The sequence below is a fragment of the Lucilia cuprina genome, chromosome 4 (assembly GCF_022045245.1).
Source record: "Lucilia cuprina isolate Lc7/37 chromosome 4, ASM2204524v1, whole genome shotgun sequence".
In the NCBI taxonomy this organism is placed as follows: Eukaryota; Metazoa; Arthropoda; class Insecta; order Diptera; family Calliphoridae; genus Lucilia; species Lucilia cuprina.
In genome coordinates this window covers 70,659,766-70,672,348 of record NC_060952.1, presented here as the reverse complement: position 1 = coordinate 70,672,348, position 12,583 = coordinate 70,659,766, and the positions used below count along the sequence as shown (strand labels likewise).

General features: G+C 29.5%; 1 protein-coding gene across 1 annotated transcript; it reads left to right on the top strand.

Annotated features, from left to right (window-relative positions):
• Positions 1-1,337: 1,337 nt before the first annotated feature.
• On the top strand, positions 1,338-3,114 carry LOC111682602 (suppressor of fused homolog). Its single transcript, XM_023444591.2, has one exon. The coding sequence runs from the start codon at positions 1,463-1,465 to the stop codon at positions 2,921-2,923; it is 1,461 nt and encodes a 486-aa protein (XP_023300359.2). The 5' UTR covers positions 1,338-1,462; the 3' UTR covers positions 2,924-3,114.
• Positions 3,115-12,583: the final 9,469 nt, after the last annotated feature.

Here is a 12,583-nt window from a genome sequence, read left to right as displayed (position 1 = left end):
CGGGATTAAATTGTGTATTTCTGTATATCCGCCGTGTTTTATTTTGAATCGATAAACCGTTCTTTGTAATTAAACTCGTATTTGAATTCGCTTTTTTAGAAAAAAACAATTTTTTAATTATTCGAAACCTGTTTTATTTTTGAAACATCTAGAAGAGAATATTCTTTTTACTATAAACTTGATAAGTGTTACATATTTTTTATACCCTACACCACTATAGTGGGGAGGGTATTATACGTTTATGCTGATGTTTGTAACATATAAAAATATTGGTCCAATACCCACCTTAACGTATACCGATCGATTCAGAATCATTTTGAGTCGATTATGACATGTCCGTCCGTCCGTCTGGCTGGCTGTCCATGTAAACCTTGTGCACAAGGTACATGCCGCAATTTTCAAGAGAATTTGATGAAATTTGGACCAAGCATGTTTTTTGGCACAGGGACGAAGCCTATTGAAAATGGTTGAAATCGGTCCATTATTTCACCAAGCCCCCATACAACCGTACCTCCCCATTTGAACTTGTTATGCCATAATTACGTCAAATATACTATTATCTCTCTAAAAATTGCCACCAATAAGTTTTATATTAGAATAAATGACACTGCAGATTTTCGTAATGATCGGCCCTTATTTGACCCTAGCCCCCATACAAAACCCCCTTCAAAAAATGTCTTAAGCGTCTAAAATTGACTTGTAACCATTTGTATCGCAATGAAATTCAACAAAACTAACTGTTATTTAAAAATATATCCTTTTCCCAAATTTACCGAATATCGGCCCATATTTGACCTATATAAAGCCTCATTTAGAAATTTTAGTTTTTTTTTATCAATAAATTGCTTAAATATTTTGGAATAATATTCAACATAAAAGTTTCTTTATAAAAAGTAAAAATTTTAAAAATATACTCATGGTGTAGGATTTTATATGGTCGACCATGCCCGACTATACTTTTTTATAATTTTCCCTTTCATGTAATGTTGTTATTTCATATTGTTTGTTATATCATGTTGTTTGTTATTTCAAAAAAATTTAAATTTAATGTGTATTTCTGTACATCCGCCGTGTTTTATTGTGAATCGATTAACCGTTCTTTGTAATTAAACTCGTATTTGAAATCGTTTTTTAGAAAAAAAAACAATATTTTAATTATTCGAAACCCATTTTATACTTGAAACATCAGGAAGAGAATATTCTGTGTACTATAAACTTGATAAACGTTATAATTTTCCCTTTCATGTAATGTTGTTCTTTCAATATTTATGTTATTTTAAAAAATTTAAGTCTGGTAATACTTTGTATTCAACAATTGTCAATTCACAATAGTTTCATAATTTTAATAACACACAAAAAAGAACAATAAATAGTATTAGACAGCTTGTTTACTTTTTAGTTTTTTTTTGTTAATTTTCTTTTTATAAAAAAATATAAATATTATTGACTTTCGTACTTAAAAATGTCCTCCGCAGCACCAACTCCTAATAGTGGTGACAATAGACAAGTACCACCTCCACCACCTGCTGGTCTAAAAGCTTTAATTGATATGTTACAATGTGTGTATCCTGATCAACCGAATCCTTTGCAAGTAACCACATTACTCAAGTATTGGCTAGGTGGACAGGATCCTTTGGATTATATAAGCATGTACAATAACAAAGGTGATCCTGCTAAAGGTATACCACCGCATTGGCATTATGTCAGTTTTGGTCTTAGTGATTTACATGGCGATGGAAGAGTGCATGTTCTAGAAAATGATAATCCGGAAATGAATTTGTGCTCAGGCATGGGTTTTGAATTGACTTTCCGCTTACAAAAGACACAGGAAGAGTTAAGAGAAGAACAAGAGAATCCGGATAAACCAAGACGACCACCGACTTGGCCAGCAAATCTTTTGCAGTCTATAGCGCGCTACTGCTTCCAAACTGGCAACAGTTTGTGTTTTGGTGATAATATACCTTGGCGTAAAAGCCTTGATGGTAAAAGTAGTTCACGTTTACAAAATATTCTTATAGCCCAAGATGCCCAACTTGGCACACTGGAAACACCTTTTGGCATGGTCGATTTTTGTCAAATAGTTGGTGTCACAGATGAAGAACTTGAACAAGCATCACGTTGGAATGGGCGTGGTGTATTAAACTATTTGAGGCAAGACATACAAACCGGTGGCGATTGGTTAGTTACCAATATGGAACGCATCCTTAGTGTATTTGAACTATTTCCTGAACGTTTAATTTCACTACAAGACGATCTTGAAAAACAAGGTTCAGATCTAGCTGGGGTTAATGGTGAGTTTACGTTTCGGGAAGTGGCACGCATGCAACAAATGCCAGAACAAGAAATTAAACAAGAAATCGATTTTAAAACTCTAAATGCACAATGCATGTCTGATGAAAACAACCGGAGTATGCAACAAATTCAACAAGATGCACAACAGATTAAACGTGAAGAAGGTCCCACTTTTCCAGCGTCTATGTCCATGAGCAGCAGTTCCTTGCACAAATCATGCCCTCTGGACTATCAACCACAAGCACCAGAATCTATATCACTAGATGGCATTGAAATTACACTAGCTCCCTATGCCGCCAAATATTTAATGTTGGCCATTAAAGATCGAATACGCCATGGCCGTCATTTTACTTTCAAGGCCCAACATTTAGCTCTGACTTTAGTTGCTGAATCGGTTACGGGCTCTTCTGTTAGTAAGACATCGCCTTATGGTATCATTGGCTATTGGATTCAAGTTCTAATACCCGATGATCTGGTGCCGCGTATGATGGCCGATTTTCAAAGTGCTAATTTGGATGGAAGCGCTGAGGTACAGCAGCGTTTAGAATTTGAATGGCCAGATAAACATTTAAAAATAGTTATTGATCAGCCGAGTGTGCACATGATACCGCCAACTCCTAACAATCTCTAACTAGTATTTTAAGTAAACGAAATCTCTATACATAAATATATATTTTATATATAATATTATTTTATTACATTTCTTAGTAATCCCAAATACTCCCATTTTTAAAACAAAATTATCGACTTTTTATTGGAAACTCTTACTTTTACTTTTTTAGAAAATATATGCATTTTTATTACTTTTTTAATAAAAATTAATGTAAATAGAAAATTTAATTTGTATTATGATACAACTACTATTATGGGTCTGTATTTCTAAAGTGTATAAAGAGTTTAAATTTTCGAAAACATTGTTTCAATACCTGTCAATATCAAATGATACAACTACAAAAAAGTGGTCCACGGGACGCCCTATACATCAATAAAGTGTTCCAAGAATTAGAAATTAAAGATACGTTATAATTTTCATAATATGTGTCAATTAAGAGTTAGTAAAGAAGAAATGAATATATTGTATATTTTTTTGCTTAATTTAGCAAAGAAAGACGAAGATTTGACCTGTAAAGTGGTTGCATCCGTCAATTTGATTGGAGTTTGGAATATTATTTATTCGAATGTGCAAAAAATACATATGTGTATATGTATGTATATGATGATTGTGGCAGAGTGTGAATGATCTGCGGACAGCCACTTTTTACTTATATGACGCAGTAAATTGGTACTTTTACATCATTCGATAAAAACGGTTAAAAATTATATCAAATTTAAATTGATTATTACGATTTATCTACAAATTCAAATACATATACATGGTATGTACATTAGGATGACACCAAAATTGAAGTTGTAAATGTCTACGATAGGCGCATTCAACGGTATACCAATTATTTATGTGTGAAAACAACATTATTAGAAAAAATCTAATATTTCTAAAATTGTTTTGATATTTCAAAATTGCATATAGATTTTTATACCCACCATCAAAAAAGATGGGGGATATATTGATTGTAACACATCGAAATATTGGTCATAGACCCAGACGATCTAGTCATGTCCGTCTGTCTGTTGAAAGTACAATAAGAAGTACTAAGGAGCTGAAATTTTGAACACAAATTTTTTATTCGGTCCATGTTTTCGCATAGCCACCATACAACTTGCATCAAAATGATAGCAATGCAATGAAATTCGACACATCGAAATATTGGTCATAGACCCAGACGATCTAGCCATGTTCGTCTGTCTGTTGAAAGCACGATAGAGTCCGAATAAGAAGTGCTAAGGAGTTGAAATTTTGAACACAAATTTTTTATACGGTCCATGTTTTCGCATAGCCCCCATACACCTTGCATCAAAATGATAGCAATGCAATGAAATTGGACGTTATCAAGTTTTCGAGGAACTAAAACTTCTCTGTAAAATTTTATGGAGATCGGCCCATAATTAACAGTATATCAACGAAATTGACATTAACATGTTTTATGGAAACTAAAATCTCTCTGCCAAATATTAAGAGGATCGGTGCATAATTGATTCTACCCCCCATATAAAGTCCTCTTCATAAAATGGCTTTAAGGCTTATAACTAAAACTTCCTTCAAAAATAGCAAAGAAATTCGGCATAAGCAACTTCTTAAAATTTATAGTAAAGCAATGAAATTTGACATAAACAAGTTTTATAAAAACATAATTCTAACGGTTTTTTAGGATCGGTCGATAACTGACCATAGCCCCTATAAACGGCTTTTCTAATATAAAGATAATAACGGCCATAACTGGCTTAAAAATATCAGTTTAACTAGTCATGTACTAGTTTTTATTAAAAATATTTATTATTTATAGTTATAGGTACATACATGTATCACCGTTTTGATGGTGAGTAGGTAAAAAAGATTTGGCACAGCCAAATATAAAAATCTTCCTTGTTTTTTATGTAAATAATTGAAATGTGAAATTAAATAAGAAATTGTTGTTCTTTAAAATCAATTTTTACTTATGTTTATATTTACATTTTTTTAAACTCATATCTGTCTACTATTTAATTAAGATGTATATGATATGTTTAATTAAAATATTTACATTATTTCAAGTAAAAATGTGTTTTATTTCGTTCTTTCTTTGTAAATAACATTTTAAATGTTATTGTTTACATTATTAGGCCATTAATGAATGAACGTTAGTTTCAAAAAATCAAATAAAATTTGATATAGAACAAGTATAAATATTTATATTAATTATTTACATTAAAAAATCACTGCAAAAATTTTAAAAATTTAATACTTTTCAAAAATACTTTTGAACTAACAGAAAAATTTATGATAAGCCACTGAAGGAGCATCTCAAACACCAAATTGTTCATACGTAATTATCAGTACGTATTTTTTCATACAAACTACGCCACCCTAATTTACATATATAAATATCGTCATCTAAACCGTAAATGGCCCTATTAAACATTTATTAAATTTTACATTAGAAGCCATAAACTATTTATATTGAAAAGTTTGTTTTTATCAACAAACCTAACAGTTGTTATGATAGTTGACAGTGGTGTATATGGATAAATTGGACTTTTTACCTTTAATATATTAATGTTTTTGTAGATAGGGCCTTTGTAGATATTTGTTTTGATGCAATGCATTAGAATCAACAATAAAATTAAAACTTTAGTTAGTTAGGTCCGTTTGCGTTTCAGGTAACGATATGTATAAAGATATGAATATGTGTAGTGCATATGTAAAATAAATAGTTGATAAATTTAATTGGAATTGGCACATGTCGTCGATGTTCTATAAGATTTAAAAAGACAGTAAAGCTCCACTGTCTGTCTGTTATGTTTGTTCTAAATAATTTTCTTAAATATCTTGCGGATTCAAATCATGAATCATTTTATGAAAATATACAATTAAAAAACATATTTTACATTGATTTTATGTGGGTTTGGATTCTCTTCTTTTAGCTATGCAGGTTAAAAATGTGTACCATGTACATTAGAGTGCTCCAAAAAAAACTAAGTTTCGAATTTTGCCCGTAAAAATTGTTCTACAGGTTATGAAAAAATTAGGTCCATAGGACTACGTTAACTGGTGCCGCAACGGCTCTGAAGTTTGAAGATGCATTTAAAAGGGGAAAATATGCATTTTTTCAGTTTTCACAAAAGTTTTGTCATTAAATAATTTGTTTTGTATTTTATTGTCAAAGAATCGTAATGTTCACAGAATTAGCGTTACAAAAAGATAAAAAACACAAAAATTGGTGGAAAATGTAAAAGTTATTAAAAATTCTCAGAGCACTTGATAAAAAATAAACATATTTTTGAAAATATTCTAATAAAACAATTGTTTTACTTAAAATACATCTGTAGTTACTTGAATATGAGTTTTAGTCTTTATAGAATAACGTAAACCTGTTCTCAGCTATGGTCGAAAAGTTTTGATAAGTATTTTTAACGGCCGTTTCAAAATTCAAATTTTAGTTTTTTTGATACTTTGTTAAACAAATTTCAATATTTTTGGGAGAACTCATAGGGATTTATGGACAACAGATTAGGGAATAAAACAGTAAAAAAATTAGATCAATACCTCTTATAGTTTGCCTCTACCTGCAATTTGAATTCAGCGTATTTCGATTTTTATGTACTATTTTACAAAATTAGCCTTTTTATAATATTGATATGTATTTTAAATGGACCTTTTGTAAATTTATTAGTCCACATATTTCTAAATAAAAATCAAGAGTTTCATGCAATTTGAACGGCATTAAACCATAAACTTTAAAGGTCAAATTTTGTAATATTTGCAATTTTTGATGGAAACTAGTCGAAATTGTTTCTATTTTTAGGTAGATTATAATAAAACTTCAGAAATTTATTTATTAACAACCGATATTTACAATAATAGTAAAAAAAATAAATTAACCCTTAAACGGCATTGGGGTCGTTTACAATCCCATTAATTCAGCTTAAAAAAATTTAGGCATTAAACCTTTTTGAATATGGTGTCAATTTGAACCAAAGTATTTTTTCAGTAATACTTTTTGTAGTCGATGTAAATTTGGTATTAAAAACTAAGATATCATAATTTATATTTGTGATATAATTTTCCAGTTTTATTTTTTTTTAAATATTTAATGCCAATAATATTAAAATACATTTTTCAGATTTCATTGTTTTTATTTATATATTATATTTTTTATAATACCCAATTGTTTTTTATCAATTTGCAGAATTAATGGGGCTGCAAACGGGTTTTATTGAAATATGTCCAAATTGGCATGTTTTTAAAACATCGGAGTCATTTTGACCCAAGGCCGTTTAAGGGTTAATTTATTTTTTCACTATTATTGTAAATATCGGTTGTTAATAAATAAATTTCTGAAGTTTTATGATAGTCTACCTAAAAATTGAAACAATTTCGACTAGTTTCCATCAAAAATTGCAAATATTACAAAATTTCACCTTTGACCTTTAAAGTTTATGGGTTAATGCTGTCCAAATTGCATGGAACTCTTGATTTTTATTTAGAAATATGTGGACTAATAAATATACAAAAGGTTCCATTTAAAATACATAACAATATTATAAAAAGGCTAATTTTGCAAAATAGTACATAAAAATGGGTTTTTCTCGAAATCCGCTGAATTCATATTACAGGTATAGGCAAACTATAAGAGGTATTGACCAATTTTTTTACTGTTTTATTCCCTAATCTGTTGTCCATAAATCCCTATGAGTTCTCCCAAAAATATTGAAATTTTTTTAACAAAGTATTAAAAAAAACTAAAATTTGAATTTTGAAACGACCGTTAAAAATATCAAAATTTTTGACCATAGCTGAGAACAGGTTTACGTTATTCTATAAGGACAAAAACTCATATTCAAGTAACTACAGATGTATTTTAAGTAATGCAATTGTTTTATTAGAATATTTTCAAAAATATGTTTATTTTTTTATCACATTTCGAATTCAAGTGCTCTGAGACACGATAATGACCTGGGGAATTTTTAATAACTTTTACATTTTTCAACCAATTTTTGTGTTTTTTATCTTTTTGTAAGGCTAATTCTGTGTACATTACTATTCTTTGACAATAAAATGCAAAACAAATTGTTTAATGACAAAACTTTTGTGAAAACTGAAAAAATTGCATATTTTCCCCTTGTAAATGCATCTTCAAACTTCAGAGCCGTTGCGGCACCAGTTTACGTAGTCCTATTGACCTAATTTTTTGCACGACTTATTTTTGTAACCCGTAGAACAATTTTAGGGGGGGACGGGCAAAATTCGAAACTTAGTTTTTTTTGAGCACTCAAATATACATACATAATGAAATATTTAAATAAATAGCCCGATTCCTATGTAACTAGTTACTGACGTGAATTTGCTTAATACTATGAAAAATTCCTTTTTCATGATTATGGAGGTGTTCGCATATTTCAAAATGTTTCTTATAGTATTAGATAATACCTATCAGAAAAATTGTATTACTTCCCAGGTATTTCGCTATTAGTTTATCTTGTCTCATCGTTTTATTTATAAAATCAAAACTAATTTAGTAAATAAAAGTATATAAAATCGTGCAATCTATGCAGGAAATCACGATGTGTTCGGTTTCTCAGTGAATTAAAATTTTGGGTTAAGAGAATCTTAATTCCAGGAAAAAGGAATGAATAATAATTAAAAAACCTAACGCCAAACTTTTTTAGTTTCTGCTTTGTAAAAAAATGTCGGTTAAAATCAATAGTTTCAGCGCAGATATCAAGTGGAAATTTAAAAATATGATTACAACAATCAAATTTAAATTTCAAAATTTTCAAAATATTAGATTGGATATTCCAGATTTACATATCGCTATGACGTTAAAAGAACCATTAAAAACATTTTTAATATGACAAAAAATGTTCGTATATTTTCTTTGACATCAGGTTAAAAATGTTGAGTAATGGTATCTTAGAATGAACCGAACATCGGCAAACTCTCATTTTGGGACTGCCGAAATGAGAGTTGGACCACAAAGTAAATATTTATTTTGTAAAATATGAAATCACTCTAGAATTGAATATGGCAATTCGTACATTAAATTATGCAATAAATTGTCTAATTGAGTCAATTCTTTTATTGATAAATAATAAAATCATCCTGTACAAACAAATAAACACATGTTTTATCACTTATTTAGCTATAAAAATAAACAATAAGTATAGTCATTTCTATGATTGATTAGAAACAAACTAAAAACAAGTAGAGAAGTATTGTCGGGCATTGTCGACCATATAATACCCTACACCAGTCAATATTGTAAAATTTACCAAAAAATAAATTTTCTACAAGAGGGCTCAAATGGGGGATGAGGCCTTGAATTTTATGTATAATAAGTACGTCCACCTTTCAAACTAACTAATAAGTAATATTCTATGTCAAGTGCTTAGGCGACACATCAAATTAGCTATCTTGATTTTATTATTAAACAAATCTAACTTAGCAGTTTGAAAGAGACAATTTAAAGTGTCTGGTGAATTGAACATATGTATGTAGCTATTTTACGTAGGGTGTTTTAGAGTCGATGTGAATTACGCACAATTTTAATTAACTGGTTAAATGGTTTGTCTGTACAAATATTTTTTTATTTGTTATTAATTTAAACAATAAAAATATTTTGACAACCGTGCGACGCAAATAAAAATAGAACCATACATCGAAACATAGAAAAGATGTAGGTACATGTCTTAAATTAAATATGTAATACAAAAATTTGCAATAAGTTAAAGCAATCCTAAAAATCTTATGTTTCGATAAAGGACTACAATGTTTTTCAACTTTATATACATATACATATGAATTTTGAATTATGACAATCTTCAATTAAATTAGTGTTTTATATTATATGGGTGACCCTTGCACTCTTAGAAGATCCTCCATTAAAAATAAATAAACATAATGTGCTGAAAATCTCTACGAAAATGTATAAATCTACATAATTCTTTGGGACCATCTTAGCTAAGTTCCTAAAGTTCCTACTAGTTTTTTTAAGATTACTGTATTATAAAAAATTTTACTTAATATATAACAATATTAGTATTGCGACTAAATTCGACATGCATTTAAGGGTCAACCTACCACTTATATATGGTCTCTTCGGAAAATGCTTGTAACGCCCTTAATTAGCACCTAATAACGGCATAGCTATGTAATTTCGTTAGACAAGTTTTATAAGAACCGATCTATACTTATAAGTACTTTATAAAAAATATACATTTAAAAAATGTGTGTTATAATAAAATTTGATAAAATATATGTTTTCAAACATTAATCACTCTTTAAATTCTGTAGTACGCGATACATGACCCAAAGATCCTATTGCAACAATGACCCTAAAGTACACACTACACTACGATATAAATACATTTTACTGTTATATATCTTTTTTAACAATAGGATTTCAGAAATAATAATACAATCAATGAAAAAACAACATGGCTGTTTAACTGTCAAATTAAGTAACGAACAAGTGGTGTTAGAAATAGTAATTTAGGTGAATTCGTTTAAACATTATATAAATCTATTATTTTTTGAAAAAGCAACAAGCCTTCTTGAGCAACAGTTAAAAACTATCGTTATACTTATAATTATCAATAAATTTTAAAACTTCTTTTGCTTCTTTCCCACTGTGTAGTGTAGTTGGTGCATAATATTTAACATAAAGAAACACTTTCACTTTTTATGCATTTTCCTAGTAACAGTGTTTACTTAAAATCCACCCATTCCCTAACGCACACAGGTCACGCGATTTGCTGTTTTTATGCCTTCCTTTTCTTAGGCACATGAAACTTGAGTTAAAGAGGAATTAAAGGTTAAATCATCAGACAGTTCAAATATCCTTTGACGTTCGAAATTCAAACATGTGACCGATAAAAGGGCGCGGGACGTTGTCATGACTACATGGAGTTTTTTTTTATTGAAAAATATGCGAGAGGGTGAAGTTAAAAAGTAAAACCGTACAACAAATACCATTGAAAGTTTGTTCAAATGGCAACCACTACAACAAAAACATTGTGGTTTAACTTTTATGCTACATTTCGTTTACAAGTTTACATTTCTTATTGCTCCGATAAAAATCAAATAACTACAAAATTCTACAATACTACTTATTACCACTAAAATTAAGTATATTGCATATGCATACGCTTTGGTATTGTATTTTTATTTAGTTGCTCAGAGATAAACTGAAAACGTAATATGTACTTACAATAACAACATCAAGACAATTACACCTAAATGTGTAAATGATGATTTGTAAATTACCCTACAACTTATCTGAAGAGAATTCGACGACAAAATTGGAGACCAGATCACAATTTTCTAAAGGATTAAGCTGAGTCAGAATCTTAACTCAGATATTTTCACAACATCTGGAATTTGAAATATCGCGTCCAAAAGATGCAAATGAAAATAAATAGTTTTAGAAATTTTTGAGACGTTATTACAGCGTCAAGACAATTTGATTTAGAAAATGTACATTCGTTTGTACATTTTTTTGCTTTTTTGTATTAAAAAATTCTAGTACATATTGAAATTAAAAAAAAAAAAAAAAACATAAATGACATATGCAAAGGTCAAATATTTCGTATTTCTCATAAAAACACAATTAATTAAGACCAAATTTTTAAACTAAAAATTTTCTTAGTTTGAAATTATCAACTTTTTTTATTTGAAAAAAAATATGAGTTTGAAACTGTTCGCTAAATTTTGTACGTCCTACATTACAACAGTAGAAAGGGTTTTCTGCATTAAAAACCGACGTTTCTAACACCTAAAGGAAGCCATTTGTATATTTGTTCCCTGAGAAAAAAATTAAAGAATTTAACATTGTGATGTCCTAGGTGAAGACCAGGTAATCCATCCATGCATTACATTGGAGTAAATTACTCCCTTGCTAAAGGGATGAATGGACGCATTACGTGGTCCTTATATCTCTAAAATTATGGGAGAACATGATTCTCATCATCGTTAAAAAAACATAAATCATGTACACAGCTTTCTCTCCTAAGTAAAAACGTTACTTCTGATTAGTAGCAGGAAATTGTTAATTCGCTAAACGTAGGCAATTCAGACGTGTTACTTAACACTTGCATTGAACGCATAATCACTTGTGACATAATTGAAACATTTTATGTTAAATTATCGGCAGTATCAAGACCTCTGTGCTAAACCTTAAAAGCCTTGTCGACATCTTAAAGTATTGCCGAATGAAACTTTGATTGTTCATACTATTTTCTTATCTCTTCTTTTAAGCGGTACGATTGTTCCATTGTTTCGAACTGATGAATTAATATAATGTCTTGAATACTAGGCTATAGAAGTATGAATTTCTGGTTACGGTACCATAAAAATTCCTAGAGTTAATATTGCATTAAATATTTTGTCCATAATTTTTTGTATACAAGTCTATAGAAGTATGCATTTCTGGTTACAGTTCCATAAAAATTCCTAGAGTTAAGATTGCATTGAATATTGTGTTCATAAAACGTATGTAGATGGAACTTTGATAATTGATATTATATCATACATATTTACAAAGTACATACATATGAAGCAGGCGCGAATCCACGGGGAGGGGTGAGAAAGGAAATTTCCCCCCAAACCAGGGAGTTTTTCATACATAATATATAAATATGAGAAAAAAAATACAAAAAAAAAAAAAACCGAAAAACGACTGAGATATAAAAAAAATTC